The sequence below is a fragment of the Rhipicephalus microplus genome, chromosome 5 (assembly GCF_043290135.1).
Source record: "Rhipicephalus microplus isolate Deutch F79 chromosome 5, USDA_Rmic, whole genome shotgun sequence".
NCBI classification, from domain to species: Eukaryota; Metazoa; Arthropoda; class Arachnida; order Ixodida; family Ixodidae; genus Rhipicephalus; species Rhipicephalus microplus.
This window is the reverse complement of record NC_134704.1, coordinates 50,065,848-50,086,301: the sequence shown is the minus strand read 5'-3', so window position 1 is coordinate 50,086,301 and position 20,454 is coordinate 50,065,848. Positions and strand designations below refer to the sequence as shown.

Below are 20,454 nucleotides of genomic sequence, written 5' to 3'. Positions count from 1 at the left end.
GTTATAAAACGAGATATGTAGTAAAAAAAAAGACGCGTATACCAATTCGGGAAGCTTGGGAAACGTTTTATTTGTTTGTTGTTGTTGTTTAAGTTCGGGAATACTTCTTGTCTGAATGAGAGAATGTCCACGTGGTCACATATGCGCGCGCAAAGGGGAATAGGAAGCCTCAGGGAAGCCTGGGGTAGAGGTGAGGGGGTGAATCTTGCGCGTTCATATGCACGCGGGCGTGCGTCTGCACACCGTCCTTCGCAAAGTCCTCGGCTTTATGGGTATGATGGGGAATGGTCAACATGACCCTTGACCGAAACCAGTAAATGGGGTAAACTAGATTGGTGATGACGTAATGTGGTCTTGGGTAGAGAGACGCTTTGGGAAAAAGGGAGAGAACATGGTACGCTTGCTGAGCACGTTTCATATATGCTGGAGAATATAAATGACGATATGAGCTGCCACCAAGACCTGTAGACTTCAATTGCTGCACTAGCATTGTGATCCAATAGCGCCCCGCCTCAGTGGTCTAGTGGCTAAGGTGAACCCGGCTGCTGACCCGCAGGTCGCGGGATCCAATTCCGCCTGCGGCAGCTGCATTTTTGATAGAGGCGAAAATGCTGTAGGTTCGTTTGCTCAGATTTGGGTGCACGTTAAGGAACTCCAGGTGGTCAAAATTTCCCGTACTCTCCGCTACGAGATCCCTCATAATCATATGGTGGTTTTGAGACGTTAAACCCCATCAATCATTCAACCAAGTGATCGAATAGCTTTGCGCGCTAGGCCTGGGCGGGCTTCTAGTTCTCCAGAAATGCATATGCAGTCAAATTTGCCTATTGTGTTACAATTCCACGGAAACGGCTCGTTGGACGTTTCATATCCGGTTGTTTCGTGTGCTCTATACGTGTGACTTCTCATGTCTGTCTATAGAGACCACCTCTAACATGGTTCTTTTTATAGAAGCAGACATTTCTCAGGAAGCAGCTTTTCCGTCGATCGACGCACCTAAGACGCGCGAATTTTCTACAGCTCCTCCGGAGCCAATTATATTCTGGCTCGGATCCAGCCCATCAGCCGTTCTCATGGAATAGCCCTCGATTGCGTTCGGTCTTCGTGCGTATTACGAGGGGGAGAAGGGGGTATACATAAACCTATTGAGAGAGTGTTGACGAACAGGAATTCCCTCTCTCTCTCGTCTAATAGAGAGAGGAAGGGAAGCGCTAGCTTTGTTGCCAACATCGCAGAAACAGCAGCATTCGCTGCGTACGTTGTTTGTGTATAACGCTCTCCGAGAAACGTGAAAAAAACCAGTTGTTTTCTCGCATCTCTCCCAATCATTCTCGACAAGCAGCATCGTCATTAAGGTGCGTATGCATATCTGAACAGTTTTCTTCTTCGAATGATCACACCCGCTGGGTGCAGAAGGGTAAGCCCTCCCCACCCCTAGACGCGACACATTCGATAGCAGTCGCCGCTTACACTTATATGCATGCGCAGCTGGCTAAGCCTCACTCACTCCTACAGCTCACTGGTGCCGTCCGACGACCTTGTACGCCTGAGTCCAGTCGCGCCTTCTCTTTCTCCGTATAGAGAGACGACTCTCTTTCGCGGCACGGCCAGATTGCGTCACAGATCAGACGTCACGTCGGTCGGCTCCCTTCGTCGTTTCATATAAAACCGGCCGGCGTCATTCGGGCCTTCCCCAGTATACTCGAAACGGAGTCGCGAGCTATTTCAGACGAGTGTGTGCTCTATCACCGCGCATGCGCCGAGAGGATTAAGTGATAACTTCACCCTGTGTTGTACTGTGGAACCGGGTCACGCGATTGCGAACATTGTTTGCTCGTTGTGGATCGAAACACAGGGACCCTCACGGGAGGATTTTTTTTGTTGAGGGCCGGTGTGATTGTTTTGTATTTGCCCGAGCCTCCACCGTCGCGAACGGCGTTGAGTGACAGCAGTGCTAGTGGCGTGGAAACGGTGAACGGAGATATGCCGACGGTGACGTCACAGCCCAAGATCCAGCCGCCCCCGCGGAAGCGGAAGACCAGTCAATACCTCACGGTAGGTTAAAGAAATCTCATCGATATGCGGGGTGAGATAATAATTGAATGACAGATTCTTTTCTGTTTGTTGTTGTTGATGATGATGAGCTTGTAGCATGCATCTAATGTGCGTTTGTGAAAGAGGTTGAACTCGCAATTGTCTTGCTCATAAAATCGACAGTTATTTGCTGGTTCCCTTCTCAGATAAACTAACTTTTATTGACATATAAGAGACATACAGTGACAGCGATATTTTATTCAGTGAGACGAATTAATTGGAAGAGGCGGACAATATTTTCACCCGAATTGCATTATGTAATTTAATGAATAATGTAGAGGTTTATTAATTTAAATTTGAATTCATTACCTTGGATGACAGGTTACAACTCGTGAATTCGGTCTGTTGTGGTGGAGACGTATATTTTCTTTTAAAAAAGAATGTTTAGGATACCCCGCAGTACTATGCGCCAACATTCGTTTCCACGATATATTCTCTCAGTTTTTATGTCTTTCCATTGTTCATTCCCCGTGCAGGGTAGTGAATCAGACCTGTGTTGTTATAACTATATCACATTGTACATAGACGACAGTACCACGTAAATGTTTTCGTTCTTTCTTTTTTCGTGCCCCACAGCTATTAGATTATCTCCACTTCAAGCTAATTTTCTGCGATGCGGATTTGGTCCAGTATATCTACAGCCGATTTCTCCTGAAACCCCTGCTGCTTTTGGCAAGCTGCATTTGGATATCCTTTAGTTCGTTTGCATCTAATTAAACTGTCTGGCTTACTCTGCTTACTACCCTTATCTCCATAACTAGCTATGCGTCTCTAAATTGATCTGAAGAACTTCTGGGAAACTTCATTCCGCACTGAAACAGCTTCGTATGTTATTCCAGTTAACGAACAACCTGAACATCGATCTCTGCATATACACGGAGAGCGCGCCTCCAATCCATGTATGAGATGACGCAAGTGCTTGCGTCATTCTTACCATGCATATTCAGAGCATGGCTGTCGCCATTACTTGCTAGATGAAGGCTGCATCGTGCTTGCTTCTCTCTCTCTCTCTCTCTGAAGTAAACGAATATATTTGACGTACGCACGGCTGTGGGTTGATAATGTACCTGCATATGCAAATCGCGCGAGTCGAGCTTTAATGTAGGCGAAACAAAAATGCGTCCGTTCTGTGGATGCACGCAAGAAATCTTATAACTCATGTTTGCCACTCAAGTTGGGCAAGCCCCACTGCAAACACCACTGATGCACTAAAAATAAAGAAGCTGTTCGCGAGCTTAGTCGGGGATAATCTAGCGATGATCCTCACAGCCGCACGTCACAGCAATACGGTGGTTGATCACTTGCACGCAGTTCTTGGGCGGCAATTTCTTTAAAAAATAAAAATAAAATTGTCGAAAGTGGAGACGGGTTTTCTGACAAAGTTTGAACTGGCTTCACGGAGATCCATTCCAAATCGCAATTCGTGAATCGAATGGGACGTCATTACTCCTTTCCCACGCTCCTGAAATAACTGCTCTACAGACCACATGGTCTGCAGACTCGTTAAAAGCGAAATTAAATAGGCAATTAAGAACTATCGAAGCACCTAAACGGCATTTACAGGGCCCGCTGCATGCCTCGGCTGGTCGTGACGGATAGCCAGTCGGTGTTGGTAATGACGTAGCTTTGCTGACTCTTGCGTAAACGTTCGAAGGGACATGTATGGTCAAGCAGTTTCTTTTATGCTACCCACAAGTAAGGCTAGCTTTTTCCTTGTGTCGTGTGAACCATTGTGGGGAAATGCGCAAGGCGTTCTCACGATGTCGTCAAGATGTGCACGGTCGAAGATCGGCACGACGCCCCGATAAGCCCGCTTTCACACGGGAAAATTTGTCCGATTGCGGAGTAAACGTGCCGTTACAGCAATCTTGTTTGATGACCATTGCATAGGCTCCGATGTACTTTCTCTTGGTCTGGTCAAACAGATTTTTCGAGGGACGCATATCAAAGCCGAAAAACATTGACAACCTTTAGGCTTAAAGCAAGTAAGCCGTTGGGGCGACAGAGACAACCACAACGGAACATTATTGTGTCTTATCATTGTGTCATAGATCATTGTGTCTTAGATATTTGTGTCTTAGATCACCTTCCGTCATTTCTTGGCGCGTAACTTCGATATATGCAGATACAAACTTGCTCGCCAATATGTATTGATGAAGACTGGGGTGTCTGGACAGAAGGAGAGATGGCAATCCCATTGTGTGAGGCAACCCTATAACCGTTTTTACTCTCTGTGATTGCTTAATCGGTCAAGTTCACAATTTCATGCCACTGCACATAGAATACCATTGTGAATAAAATTGTGCAATACTTTGCATTAGTATTATAACAACAACATCGTCGTCATCATCGTCGAGAACAATATAATAATAATAATAATAATAATAATAATAATAATAATAATAATAATAATAATAATAATAATAATAATAATAATAATAATAATAATAATAATAATAATAATAATAATAATAATAATAATAATAATAATAATAAACATGAACATCAGTAACAACAATAAAAACAAGATCTGTGCTTCAAAATCTCGTGTTTTAAATTTGCCACTTTTGCCGTTTCCAGTGCCCGTGGCATGAGGTGACCATTGTGTCAAGAGTTACTTGAAATGTTATAACATAACACTGTTGCCATTGATGTGTTTTAATTTCTTTCAAGCTTCGAAGTTATCGTTATTATGCTACATTAATGTATTATCTTGTTTAGTTTTGAAACCATTCATATCAAACCTGCTTTTGCTTTTGAATCTCGTTGAGGTGATATTACACTTCAATATTTATTTATGCTAACCGTATCGTCCCCCTTATACGTGATGACCCACGAGAACTCTGCGATATTTCATTTCATTTCATTTTATTACCTTAAAGACCCTGTTTAGGGGTAATATGTAAGGGGTGGTTAACTTAATAGTACTATAAACGTGGGTGTTATGGTGTGATATACATGTTGGCAACGTGACCGAAAATTCGGTATGACTTCTTATGTAGGCAGCGTGGTGAGGTAAGTAGTTCCAGTCTTTGGCAGCTCGAGGAAAAAATCAGGTTGAAATGTTACTGTTCATGTTCGTGAACGGGTTGCTTGCTGTTGGTGTGCAGTCACGGCGTTATAAAATAAATAAATAAATAAATAAATAAATAAATAAATAAATAAATAAATAAATAAATAAATTCGACAGTTTGTTTAAAACACACGACATTCCCGTAGCTAGTATGAAAATAATGCAACACGCCCCGCCGCGGTGGTCTAGTGGCTAAGGTACTCGGCTGCTGACCCGCAGGTCGCGGGTTCGATTCCCGGCTGCGGCGGCTGCATTTCCAATGGAGGCGGAAATGTTGTAGGCCACTGTGCTCAGATTTGGGTGCACTTTAAAGAACCCCAAGTGGTCGAAATTTCCGGAACCCTCCACTACTGCGTCTCCATGGTGGTTTTGGGACGTTAAACCCCACATATCAATCAAGATAATGCAAAATTACCGGGTTAAACAACGGAGTGTTGGGTCCTCTGTCAGGCTATATGCCTTTAGCCCCAACATCCTTTTGTTTCTTGTGTCTTGTACAAGAAAACAATAAAACAAATTTTGAAATTGAAAATTGAATTGAGATTGAGTTCCATTTGCTCGACAGCGACGCAACCAAGGAGAACATCACGCAGAACATTCGCAGAAACGTGCGTGACATAGTACTTTTTTTTTCTTTGTATTTTTTAACTCCTAAGAACGTTCTGCGACACATGTCCAATCAGAAAGAAGAAGCTCGAAATGCACGCGAAAAGGGATTTTCTTTCTCTAGTTGAATACATTATCTGCTTTCGGGTACGCAACAACGATCGCCACCGAGACCCAATAGGTTTTGCGCAGGTCACATGTTTCGTGCCTTCTTGAAAAGGCTCGTTACAAGATAAACGAAGTTCCTGTAACACGGCAACACATTTCGTGCCTCACCACATCGGTGCAGTTAGTGCGGCTATACAGGTTTGAATAGCATCACATATAGAATAACAATTAATATGTGGAGTTTAACGTCGATATAGAATAACAAGGCAGACAAAAAGGAAAGAAGTGGAAATTTAATGACTCGTTTTTCCTTGTTAAATACAATAATAATCAGAAGTACCAGGCAATGGTGTCGAAGAAAGTACAATCTTTGGCACCATTGTCTGTTGGTTGTCATTAATATTAGATAGACAGAATAAGAAAAATTGGCAGAACCCACGTACAGTGGGAATCCATGGTACGAATGAGAAATATTGATATGTCTCTTTAAATATAACACAACGTTACGAGGTGGAGGTAAATGATGCCGTATATGACGTCCATGTCATGATTATTATGTTTGGATGTGTCGTTTACCTTTGTAATCTTTTCACGTCACGTGACACCAAATTTAGTGTATGTGGAGCTAGCGAAGCGGCTGCAAGCACGCTAAGAGCGTGATATGTTGTCATGTTCCTAAATGACAAGCGCGCCAGGATTATCATGTTTGCACCAGTCATATATTTTGTCATCCATTGACGTCACGTTTCACCAAATTTGATATATGTGGAGCTAGCAAAACGGCCGCGAGCGCATCATGAAGGGCCCACTATACTCCAATGTAGCGTTGACGCGCGCGCACGCTGGGCACAGTGACGCTACGTTAGCAAAACGCAAACACTCAACAGTCTGACGCCAAGCACGACCAGCGTCCGACGGCAAGCGGCGCGAAATGCGACACTCTGTGTTTTGCGCCGATGCGTTACCCAGACAACACTGCGTCTCCCTTTTTTCGTGACGGAGGGACGCCGGACGCGCTGAAACGCGCATGCGTCAAAGCAACGCTGTACGGCGCGCGCCTACGAGTATATATGGCAAGACCGGCGCCTGGCATGGCAACGCCGGCGTGACGCGACGAAATGAACGCCGGCGAGCACGCGCACCGCGTCACGTCGAAACGTATTGGCGCCTTGTCTGTGGCATGTATTCATGTTCTCACAGGACAGGCATCTCATGACTCATGTTTGCACCAGTGACATACCTTCGTCATCTATTAGCGTCACGTAATACCAAATTTGGCATATGTGAAGCTAGCGAAACGGGCGTGAGCGCATCATAAGCGTAGCATGTTGTCATGTTGTTACATGACACGCATCTCATGTTTATCATGTTTGCACCAGTATCATACCTTTGTCATCCATTCACGTCCCGTAATACCAAGTTTGGTATAAGTGAAGCTAGCGAAACGGCTGCGAGCGCATCATGAGCGTGGCATGTAGTCATGTTGTTACATGACACGCATGTCATGATTTTCATGTTAGAGCTAGTCTGTCGCTTTGGTTTGCCATGCAATCATGCCATACCATACCAGTTTTGCAACATGTCATGCATGTGAACGAAACCACCGCAAGAGCTGCAGGACCATGAAATGTAAATCATGACACTCACGACACACGTGGCATGATTTTCATGTTACGGCTAGTAAAATAGGTTCTTCATACAGTCATGTTATGTCATACCAAGTTTGGTATCGATACCATTATCGAAACGTCCAGGAGAGCTAAATGTCGTAGGCGGTTAGATAGATAGATAGATAGATAGATAGATAGATAGATAGATAGATAGATAGATAGATAGATAGATAGATAGATAGATAGATAGATAGATAGATAGATAGATAGATAGATAGATAGATAGATAGATAGATAGATAGATAGATAGATAGATAGATAGATAGATAGATAGATAGATAGATAGATAGATAGATACGCTCAAAGTCGCTGAAGTTCGCTAAGAAATGCTTCACATTTAAAAAAGGTTAAGGGGTTCTTCTTTTAGGTAAAAATGTTGGCAAGTGAAGCTTGGCATGTGCGTGCTTGACATGCTACTTTTATTCCTTTATTTCTATTCCATTGCGCAATGCTCCCTATCAACTTTTTCATTCCTGCATGCCAGTAGTCGGACTTTCATGTGCGTGTTAACTGCAACTCGTCACTTCAACTGCCACAGGTATAGCAGCGACGTTCGCGCGTTCATACCCAGGCATGATATAATGCGGAAACGTGAAATTACAAATCACTTTGATAAGAGATAAGATCTCCGTATTAAAAACAACTAATGACCGACAAGTCCGCGACCGAGAAAGCATCAATTGCTAAAAAGCGGCGCATGCAAATACGCATGTGACCGGCGCGCTTTTGTGGGCCACTTGTTTTTTACCATCGCCAATTTGCCACACCAATTCGGCAAGTTGCACTAAAAATAATGGCAGGTAATGTGGTTGCATGGGCGGGTTGGTATGGCATAGTTGGAAAAACCAATAGCCCCACTAGACATTTCGTTCGTAGCTTTCACCGCCTAGAGAGAACACTTGTGTAAGCCCAACATGGCCGTCGTTTGGGGGATAGTGCAGCCGGCGCGCTGCGGCTGCACCGGTGTGCCCGTCACTTCGGCCTGTGTAGTATTTTCGGCTGCAGCCAATATGTTGTCAAGGCTTTGCTGAGAAGGTTATTGACTCTAAAATCTATTATATCCAACACTGCGTGTGGAAAAACGCGTGCGCGGCGTATATTTACGGAAAAGTAGTTTCGAACGCCGGGCGCATTGTCTGCTGTGGTGTGCAGCTTTGTGAACGCTGCTCGTGCTACAGCCGGGGAAGACCAAGCGGCCGTGCTCGTGCAAAGCAGAAAACCTCACGATTGGCTACACGGCGTCTGCACAGTAGCATACAACATATTTTGTGATTCTTCTAGCTCAGCAAGCAAACAATATAGATTAAATCATTGCTACAAGACTCGCAGTAACTGTCCGACTTCACAATAACCGCAGTAGAAATTACCAGCGACAAAATATAAAGGACCAGCGAGCAGCCAAAGTGAGGCCGAGTGAATGATGCCATGGCTTGGGCTGGCTGCATGGGCATCCCCCAAACGACAGTTACGACGGATGCCGCGTGGCAACGCCACTATCTGTGAAAGTTGCGAATTACCATAGAGACCCCGTTTATGGATATTACATAAGGGGTGGTTAACATATTAGTACAATAAAAGCAGGTGTTATGGTGCGATACATGTTGGCAACGTGACCAGAAGTTGGTATGACTTCTTATGTCGGCAGCGTGCTTGGAATGACTTGTCATGTCGGCAGTGGTACCGTGATGGTGACAGCATTTGCTGATGACATAACGTTGTATTTGAAGAATGAGGACAGTTTATCCCGTAGCCTACGACTTTTTGCTGCGTATGGCACGATTTCAGGTGCTGCGTTAAAAATTTCAAAATGTTGATATTTGTTCATTGGTTCCCCAGACCTAAGTTCCTTTTTCGGTCTTCAAAAAAGTGACTCTATTCACATTCTGGGGCTTGATTATACTTGCTACGGCATATCAACCTCTTTGTGGGTTTCAATAGTCGAATATGTAAAACGACACGTCCGGGAAGCACAAGAGTATGATTTACCGATGCTCGAAAGAAGGTATTTAGCACAGACTGTGTTTTGCGGCCGTGCATGGTACATATCTCATGTTGTACAGCCCCCATTACGAATCACGTGGTCGTTGCAATCTCTCATTGGCTCATTTTTCTGGTCAGGTGGAACAGAGCTGATTTGCCGAGCAGCACTTCGCGCAACTGCGGTGGATTCGCATTCCCATCCGCACCTGTTCGCTGCCGGCTATACTTGCCCTGCGATTCTTACTTCGCTTGTTGCACGGTGATCATTGTCCCACGAGTGATCTCGCCTGCTATTTCTTGGGCACCAAGATACGCTATTTACTACCAGATGCAAGACTTAATTCTGCACTGCAAGCACTTAACGTGCCTTCATTTTGCTCCACGGCAGTAGCACGTCATCGACACGCACAGCAAGTTTGTCCCGATGTAGACATTCTAGAAAGTCGTATTGGAGATACGATGGCGGCTCTTCTGCTTCCTCTGGTTCCTCCAGCCCGTCTAGCACGATCGAGACATGTCTCGCGGAGCACGATAAAGGCATCGTTTTTGCCATGGTCATCTCCGTGACTTCATGTGGCGTCTTGGATGGAGAGTACTCCCAAAACGGGACAAACTGGAGAAGTGGGGCATGGCCCCATCTTGTCCTCTCGCTTTCCTCTCTTCCTTTCTGTTTATTCGTGCGCTTTAACTGATAGTCATCCCATCTTCTACTTGCCCTAACTGTCCGTTACAGGAGTCTAACCAGCATATGCTGCAGCAATGTGTCATTGCAAATGTCTTCTGGAAGGTCGTTAACACTGGTTTCTGTGGCCTAGGTGTTAATCGCTTTGTCACGTCTGGTCACTGCTCGCGTAGTCGCTTTGCACGCCTTCTAATAACTGCGGGAGCTTTTTTTGTTTGTGGCGTAATAGGTGTGAGGCTGTTGCGGCAGGTCATCGTGGTCGTGCTCTCTTTCCAATTCTGGAACGCTTACACTTTGAAAGTCCATCGTTTCTGTAGGAGGAATTGTTCTCCCTTGGGTAGGAGGAATTTCTACGACAATGGTCGTGCCGCTTCTTGTCCTTATAGTTGACGGACGTGTTCAGTTGGTTTTCCACCTGACCTGGTTTCTATAGCCAGGTCACCTGTCAGTGTCTGATTAGTGCATGTAATCTGTACGTGTTTACTATTTCTATGTATTTGTGTATGCCCCGTATGCGTGTGGATTCGTGTACATGTGTACTTCATTCTAACGCTGTAAATTATGTAAATTACACTCATCTTGATACCTCTTATATATGTTTGCTAACATCTTCATCAAGTACTGTAAATTCTGTACATATATCATCACGTTTATTGTGATTACTGTATATATGTAGTGCATGTAGTCATTAGTAACATGTGTCAGGGATACCTTACGGACTTGGACACTTTTGTTTGTTTGTTATTGTGCTTGTTGTAAAGACACTGGTTCCGTGTGTTCGTAGCGACCCACGGTAGAATACAAAATTTTTAACGCAAAATGACGAGGGCCGGGTGGAATTTGGCCCATGGGACAGCTATATGCTCTCCCATAGTAGAGTAACAAGTACTCTAAATCGTTTATTCACTTTTTTTAATAAAAAATGCTTTAGTAATATGGCAACACGGCCTCATCGAGTGTGAGGCTCACGAGACGGGTTTATACTCCCCCATAGTCGAATACTGAGTACCCAAAATTGTTAACAGCTTTTTCTAAACGAACGATTTATCAGTTTGGCAAAAAAAAAAACACGTAATTTTTGTCGATGCGGCCTCATCAAGTGGGACGGCTTTCAGCTCTCCTATAGCCAAGTACCAAGTATTCTAAATCGTTAACCACTCTTTCTAAACACTATTCTAACTCGTTAAATACCTTTTATAAACACACATGCTTGGCTCCAAAAGACATCTTCCTTGTACAGTTATCGATCGCCTTATGCGTCCACGATGACGACGATGATACGTGGATTTTAATGGCGCAAGGGGCGCGCTTGACTAAAGAGCGCCAGCCTTATCTATTCAATGCTTGTTCACATAAGCTTCGCAGAGCATTTAGTACCACTCATATGTGTCATATCCTCTGAATTAATAAGCAGAGGCCACAATATCGTAATGATTTCTATTTCCTCACGTCGTTCCTTCTCTTAATCGCAACGACCAAAGCAACACGCCGCTCGTGTTATCTTTGAGAGCAGCCTACCGTCAGAACGGCGGCTGATAAGTAGGGCGTGGAAATGAGCGGAGAGCATCAATAAACTAGCTTTCACTGCGCTGCACTGAACAGAGAGAAGAAGAGAGAGAGAGTGAGAAATAAAGATAAAGCAACATGGCTAAACTCAGGCAGTGAACTATTTACTACCATGCGCTGGTGGAGAGATGAAACGAAAATGTGGAAGGTAAATAGGAAGTTAAGGAGAGAGTGAATCCTAAAGTGTTCATACGCAAGATCGAAAACACGAAGTTGGTCAAAACAAGAGTACAGCGACGCACTCTGTTGTTCGACTGTCCCAAGCGCATCACACATTGATAATATAACAACGTAGCTATACTCAGAGTGAACCTATTAACAGCGCAATTGTCAACACCTGCGCTAAGACGTCCGTTAACAAAAAACACCCTCTGCAGCGTTGCCATAGCAACCACCACAGCTGCATGCCACCCGTGCTATAAATATTCATTAGCGAAAAGACTGGGCGATAGGGATAGCTCACAGAGCGGGGAAAGTGCTTCAAAGGATTTTTATTTAAGGACACTAATATTTGCGATGAGTATTCAACAAACTACCTCGTGAAGGTACCCCATGCTTGTATGTGCGCTGAGTTGAAATGAGAACTTTAAACCCGTCAAACGCGGGAGTGAAATATGTATATACCCCTATACTTTTTTTCTTGCCAAAATTTACTTTTCCCGCCAAGAAATAGCGACAACTCCTTCACTTATTTTCATTTCAACAAAAAATATAGCGGTACTTTTTTGTGTTGTTTGATACTTGTGTTGTTTCTATGTTACGCATACGTAACATTGGGATTGAAACTATCGTCTCAATCGCCTACAGGGATTGAAACGATAGTTTCAATTCCTGTAGGCGTATTGCCGTCAATTTCACAGCTCGTATGCCCTCCTATTGCTCTGTCCGATTTCCTCTCCGAATATGTAAGCCCGTTTCACTCGATAGTCTCAGCGCGTATATATGCAATACCACGTGGGGAAAAAAATCAATAATGGCAAAAAACGAAAACTACTCCGCTGCGAGGGCTTTTGTGCCGGTCCGTCAGTCTGCTGATCACAGTTTCGCGTCTATAGATATTTTGCGTCACATTCCAACGAGTTCCCACTTCGCGCTTCCCATTCATGCACCGACGTGCGGCAACGTTCTCGGCCATTCTTGTCCCTTATTTTTTTCTTTTTTGTTTGTCTTGAGAATCACTTTTGTCGCTCATCGCAGTTTCCTCCAGCTCGAGGTTGTCGCGTCAATCTATAGCACGGAGGCGACATGAGCGAGATGTTTCCTATGCGGAGCAAGTCGGCGCAAGAGGGCGACTTCAGCTGAACGCGTATGTGACGTTGTTATATACGCGAACTGCTTTCACTTCTTTTTTCTTTAATTTTTTTGTAAACGTGAACCTGCTGTTGTACTGTCTTCCCATGCCCTGCAACTCCGCGTGCTGAGCATCCCATCGCGCCACTCCGACGGTTGGGTCCCATTTATGGAGAAGGCGACTACGTTGATCGACCCAGCTGTTCGTTTAGCTTACTTCAGTAATGAAATGAAAGACGTCAAATGTTTTTTTTTTTTTACTTTTCGAAACTTGAAATTGTTTATTGGTATTCTTGTTAGCTTGGCTCGGATTGTTATGTTTCAGTCCCTGTAAGGATCTTGTTCATTTCTATGCGTGTGTGGCCTCCTATTAGTTAATCTGATTGCAGCCTTGAACGGATGAGTCACTTGCCTTCGTTCGTATGAATGACTATAGTCTATGCAAGACGACAATATTAGAGTTGCAATATTCGAAAAAAAAAAAAGACCAGGGCAGCCACGCACTTGTTGTGAAAAGATTGCAGAAAGAGTGAATGTGTTTGGCGTTTTCCTTCTTCTTTACGTCCCCTCGGCCTCACCCTGGCTCCCCTTTCCCGCGCCTTGCCGTACTATACCCCCTTCAGTCATGAATTGTGACGCGCTGTCAGAAACGCGTCACATTCTCGTGGCGTAATTCCAAGGCACTCAGTAGTACATCCCTAGTAAGAAAATGAAGAAAATCGATGTTTAGTGCGAGTTTCAGTAACTAAAGTTAATGATTGCGTAACTAATGATCTGATTATTCTGCCACCAGTCAGCCTCAGTACTTGCATAAAAATAAGCCACTATCAGGCCCGAAATGCACGCACATTTGTTTCTTGGTTGTATTTGTTTTCAGAGAAGAAAACAGAAATCTTTTTCACGTTGGTCCTGGAACACGTCGCATCCACGTAGTGTATCCAGCAAAGTGATGCTCCGTAGCGACACCCAGCGTAATGAAGTCAAATGATTGGCACTTCTCCACTCGGGAGGCATGCACGAATGTGCACAAGTTTCATGCCACTTGAACATGTGGTGCGTGCCGTGTCATTGAAGTTGGCCTGTATATATATGTACACACCGTGACTGAAAGGGATACATAACTATGAGCTATGTTTTGCCCTTTCCCATGCCTATTTCCCTCCGCCTCAACCACCATTTCCTATCACGCGATATAATATACTATACGCGGCTGTGCTATGCTACTTTTCTCTCCCTTTCTCTATTCATTTCTCTATTCATTTGTCTCCCTTTCTCTTTCTCTTTATGCATTCTCTCGGTTTCTTATTTATCTATTTTTTGTGGATGTTTTCCAGGCCAGAGGGTTCCTGGAATAGGGGCCCTCTCACATTCACTCATTGGCCGCATAATAAACGTTTTCTTTTTTTTTCTCTCTCTCCTTACTTCATTTTATTTCTTTTCCTTCTCTTCTATTCCTCTTTCTGTCTCTGTAACCGCCCTCTCGCCCATCCGAGTTATTACATCACGCTCCGGATTGGCGCACGTGTTCTGGGAGCGAAAGAGAAGACAAAGAGGAGGACGAAGACAGCGCGCGCCGGCTCGTGACGATGATAATTTCTATACGCGACTTGCGGGAATCCCCCGAGCAGGTTCACTGTTAAAAAAAGTATGTCGGCAACTCTTTCTTTTTATTGTTTTTTGGCAACTTTGAATTGTTGGCTGAATTTTTAAAGGAAGGGCGTTGAGTTCCACGAGTCGTCATAATGATTACTTAGAACCTTCGCCTACGTAAACGGAACGACTACGAAAAAAGAAAAGTGTGCGGGTATATAGCACTTCTTCCTATGTCTGCGATACAACAACGAAGACGACGACGACAAAGATTAACCACTGCTTCGACTGTTACCATGCGCTAGCAACTACAACTACTGCGACAATGCTAAAGAAACTTCGGCTCTTCAAACTTAGAACACCATCCTTTCACCAGGACGTATGATGTATTTTAGCCATCTATCATTTAAACTCAACTTTTTACGTACGAGTTTCGGGAAATCGTTAAACAGAGAACTTTATTGGCGCCGACGTTTCCATAAGTCCATGACATAAGTCCAAGACATAAGTCCACGCGCCGACGTTTCGGCGAGTGGACTTATGTTTTTTGTCCGGTCAGCAACCAGTCAGTCCGTTGTCTCGACGAAAACAAATCCTCTCGCCCAAACTTCGGAACCAGTTGAATTCCCTGTTCAACAGTTTCTATTCGCCTCAAGTATATGCATGTTGGCCTGAACTTCCGCGCCGTTTGCATATAGACAAGGCGATTTGCAATGCATTCGACCTTTGCACGTTGGGAGCCAATCGAACTTGGTGACCTCCGCACGACACGATCTGTCCTCGGATTGGATTGCGGAAGACTATAGCGTAAACGCAAATGCACCTACGTCCACGCTCATATCCGCGCGTCGCATTAATGTTATCTAAAAAAGAAAGTAAAAACCAATTGCGTGACCCCAGCGTTGTGCGGCAAAGTTATCAAGCTGATCCAGACGCACGTTTTGCAACTTCGAGAGACGCTGTGGTGTTCGTTCGCTGAGAATAAACACATTGTTTGATTCATTTTTGATTCTCTGTATTCCGCTTTTTTTTCTGCAGCACCTCCTTTTTATCAATCAATCAATCAGTCAATCAATCAACTTTATTTTTGTCCACTTCAAAATCGACAGAGGAGCGGCGAATAAAAGCTGTCTTTCGGCAGCTTGACGAGCCCACCACCCCCATTACAAGGTTTCATGGCAGCGCAGAGACAGATGTGTTTAACACAATAATTGAATAAAATACATCATGTCAAGGCTAGATCACTTCGAAACATAAGTAGATAGAAGGGAATCAAGTGGCAACAACAAAAACAGAGCAAACGAGCAACAGCAAATAAGAGCAAACTTAGCACTATTATTATTACATACCACATCATTAATATATGCATATCAGTGACTTAGTATTTCGCGTTTACAAATTTCAAGCGTAATTTGCTTGATTCACAAGAAGTCCTTCACTCCCGTTTCTCAGTACAGGGGGGCCATACGGTCTGATAGCCGGCTAACCTATCTGTGTCCCCGTCTATTTTCTTCTCCTCTCCATATGCCGGAGGAAAGAAAAAAAAAAACACGAAGCTGTCGCTCACATCACCTTTGCGATTCCCGTGTTGCATCCGCCTCTCTTCAAAGGCGGAGTAAAGTCTCGGCGCCGCGCAACCTTGCTTTTCAGTCAGCACCGGATCCATCTCCCGATTTCACCGTCTTTATTCATTCATTTCGTTACATTCTGAACCTGGGCTTATACCGAGAAATTAGGCGTTTACGCTAGGAAAGCAGCGCGTATAGTTTGATTTATATCATCCCGCACGCGCGCAGTCCCTGCGCAACGAAGCGAAATATAGGAAAAACGGGCTTCGACTACGACCGCCATCGCAACTTTCTCCCCATCCCGGCGTCGCACTGTTACTTTCTTTCTTTCCTTCCTTTATTTCCTTCTTTCCTTCCTTTATTTCCTTCTTTCCTTCCTTTATTTCCTTCTTTCCTTTCTTTCTTCCTTTCCTTCTTTTCTTCTTTCCTTCCTTTCTTCGTTTCTTTCCTTCTTTCCTTCCTTTCTTCCTTTCTTCCTTTGTTTCTTCCTTCCTTTCTTTCTTTCTTTCCTTCCTTCTTTCCCCTTTTCCTTTCTTTCTTCCTTTCTTTTCCTTCTTTCCTTCCTTTCTTTCTTTCGTTCTTTCTTTTTTTCTTTCTTTCTTTTCGCGTCCGCTGCGGTCACATAGCGGTTACGGCGGACGGCAGCCGACTCGAAATTCGCAGATTCGAGTTAACCCTGTCATGGCGGTCACATTTCAATGAAGGCGATCCAGCGGCCCGTGTAGTAAACATTTTAACGAAGAACACCGGATGATAGAAATGCTCGGAGCCCTACACTACGGTGTGCCTCAAAACCATACCGTGATTTTGGCACGTAACACCCCAGCTATTATTATTATTTTTTTCTCTACACTTCACTCTCAACAGGTCCCGCGTATTACAGGCATTCCGTGAGAGTCCGACGCGCCGCTGTAGTGGCGATTCTAATCTGCATCGTCTGAAGGTCTCGTTTCCAGCGCGGCTGGCGAAAAACAAAAACACAAACAAGCGTGTTATAGCCGGAGGTCGATCGACTCTATCGACGTATCTTTTTTTTTTTTCCCCAAGGTTGCAACTGCGCTCGCTCGTTTTGTTTCATGTTTCTCGAACACTCTCTATATGCGTGGCCAAAAAGTAAAAGAGAACTAACCTCTTTCTCGAAGTATATATAAGCTTTAACCCGAACGGAAAAATTCAACCCATTCGGAACCGTCGCGGATCGCCTATAGGTCCAATGTAGTATATACTTCTGACTATATATACAAACGCCCTAACGGCGACTTATTTAGATAACAAGAGTGGAGCACATCTCTACCAGATTATGAAAGTTTGGAAAGTAGTTTCGTCCCCGTCCCCCCCAAGTTTCTTATCAGTTTTTTTTACTGAATTACGCCATGCAGAATCTACAGTCATCTGCTGCGAATAAAGACGCGACTGGGCTTTCCCCTGTTCTCGGGAGAATGCTGCAGCTGTCGCCCCTCCTCGTCTCCCAAGACGGGCGTTTTTCTATTAATCGGTGTGTTTGGAAGGACGCGGTGTTTTGTTCATTTCTTAAAAAGGTATACTGTATATTACACGTTGTGTCTTGCGCAAGGGCGACCATGTTATCTGCGCGTGAGCTATACGTAATGTGCTTCAATGTCAACATAGAGATCGCCGCCTTCAACCGCCATGCTAGCTGTTCAATGGGCAGAGCGCTGTGTCCTCCGATGGCTTGAAACTCCAGTTTGTGGGTATCTTGCCAGTGCTGTCGTATAGTAGAAAATGATGGTAATGTTTTCTGGTAACTGATGGCGTTGTGAGGCTGAGGCTGCAGCGCGTATTAATCGCTTATCGATAACTATCAACGAGATGCGGGAAGTCAAGTGACAGTGAATCTAAAAAAAGCGCTGGAGAAGCTCCCCTAATGCTGCTAATTAATTTCGAACGTCACCCAGCAATTCTCACTTCACTCAAACTTTCTTGCCCGCAGGATGCGTAGGCGGGCACGAGGCTGGCGCTTTGCTTCGAGATTCTTTCTCATCGTTAGTTGGAGAACGAAAACACACAGTATGAAGCTTTTCTAGTATAATTTTAATACTCGGTCCCACTCCTTCGTTACGGGCTGTTCAAGCGACAATTTATTTGTTTCATTCATCCATTGGATTGAATTATAGTGCACACACGCTCGGGATTACGCACATTAGCTTGAGACAGAATAAAACCGAGGTTCACCTGTTTACGCATTTGACGACATCTCAGAGACAGACATAACATCCGCGGCACACAGACAGCACCACACTAAAACACGCATTCGGAGTTAAGGCCCTCAGCGACTTGAACCTTTCAGCATAAAATAAATTTCGGGAGCAAGAAAAAGAATCTAAAATGCAAGTACATAAATAACACGTTCGCGAATCTCGATTCAATGTCACACCTTCAGCAAGCAGCGCAGGCGGCAGCGAAAAGACTAACGAGAGTGAGAGCAAACTGAGCGAACAAGTGAAAACAAGTTTCCGACATCGAACCTTTCCGATTTCATTTCACTCGCATTGCACATCCAAGTAATACGGGCTCACCGATAGAAATAAAGCTCCTCTCCCACCCTACGCCCTCGTTCGCATTCGACGCACGAATGCCAAACAAATCCTTGCGAAAAGCAAACCCGCTCTCACTTTATGAGGTGAAGGTGGAGCAGTACGAGACTCACCATGCAGTCAGTGAGCTCCGTTCGGCTCTCTCTCTCTCTTTCTCGTCGCCGCCTGCTGGTAGCTTTCGTTTCACTAAGACGCACGTCGCGCCTCGAGCATTTCACTTTCACTCCATCGCTTAATCGACTAAGGCATTCGCGTGGCGCACGCCGTCGGATAGACGTGCCATTCGACCTAATTGTTCCACCTAAACGTCGTTAGGCCTAACTGTTCCTTCTAAGCCCATCAATCGCTGCCATGCGACGCTGGTCCGTCGTCGCGCTGTGTCGTTCTAACAGTCGCTGTCTTTTTTTCGGGCTGGACGGCCTGCTGCAGGTGCCCTCGCTGGCGGTGCCGCTCAACAAGTCCATGAAGAACCTGTCCTGTCCCGACCTGACCAAGATCGCCCTCCAGAATGGCGGCGGCACGTCCGACGACGACATCCAGAGGGCGCCCAGTCTGGGAGACTCCATCGGAGACACCATGTCCCTGCACTCGGACCAGGTGCGGATCGAGAAAGCGTCTCGACTTGGTTGTTCACTCATTCGTGCATAGGACGCATCCTGTAGTTTACGCTTCGCAGAGAAAGAAGAGCTTAGGAATGTGCTGGGCCAATCAGGCTTGGGTGTTAACATGCCGGGAGCACTAAATGAGAATGTTTGATTTATGAAAGTTGTCCATATATTGGGAAAGCAAGAGAAATCGGAGCTAGAGAAAGAGAGAGAGGTAAACGGAAGTTCAATGGTGGTTAACCAGGTTGCATCTGGTTTCTTAACCTACACATGGGCAAGGGGAAGGGGGCATAGACCAGAGGAAGTAAGAAGGAAAGAGAATACAACTAATGTGCTCGAATGCATATTAGCGTTCACACCGCATACCCAGAAGGTTAATCTAAACATGAAGTCAGGTATTCTACCATACAACGGTGAACTGAGGCTGGGGAGACAGGATGACAAGAAGCGGAAAGAAAAATAACCAACAGGTTTGATGCCAGTAGAGTGCATCCTTATTCATATTAATTTAGTTTTCGCATACACGAGCTTACATTGTGAGATGAAGAAGCATGTGGCAGGCTCTATTGTTTTGTTTTAATTTATTGACTCCTGTGGATCGTAGCCTCCAATGATGGTGTCACTGCCATGTCAGTGACTGCACTGCGTCCTTAATGTATTCAGGTTAGTCAATGTATTTAAGTTACAAACTCCAGTTCACACTGATTCTGCTCACCTTAGAGTTAAGCGCAATTCATTTCTACGTGTAAGCAGTTGCCCAGAATAAAGTGTATATGGTAAAAGATTGTGTACATACACGAAATTCTGGAAAGGACAACCCGAAAGAACAGCACAAAAAGCAAATAGATCACTCTTTCTGTACTGTATCTCATTTCGTAATTTCGCCCAATCCACAACCGTTTACGAAAATGCACCAAGTAGCCTCTCAAGATATTCCTATTAATTAAAGCGTATATATTCACTGACATCGAAATCTACCAATGAATCACTTGATCAATGGACTAATCGGCAGGTCGCATAATTTCGCGGGAGAGCACTTGCTGCGGTGAAATTCTCCGTGATAGATA

General features: G+C 44.6%; 1 protein-coding gene across 6 annotated transcripts in view; it reads left to right on the top strand.

Annotated features, from left to right (window-relative positions):
• LOC119174581 (GRAM domain-containing protein 4) overlaps window positions 1–20,454 on the top strand; it is a 121,604-nt gene that overhangs the window by 80,643 nt on the left and 20,507 nt on the right. For 4 of the 6 annotated variants that reach the window (XM_037425561.2, XM_037425560.2, XM_037425559.2 and 1 more), the window contains exon 2: window positions 19,212–19,379. In XM_037425561.2, the coding sequence (XP_037281458.2) occupies window positions 19,212–19,379 (168 nt within the window). Of the gene's footprint in view, window positions 1–1,215; window positions 1,356–1,677; window positions 2,056–19,211; window positions 19,380–20,454 lie in introns of those variants that run through there. The other 2 variants (XM_075895406.1, XM_037425562.2) reach the window with 2 other exon arrangements.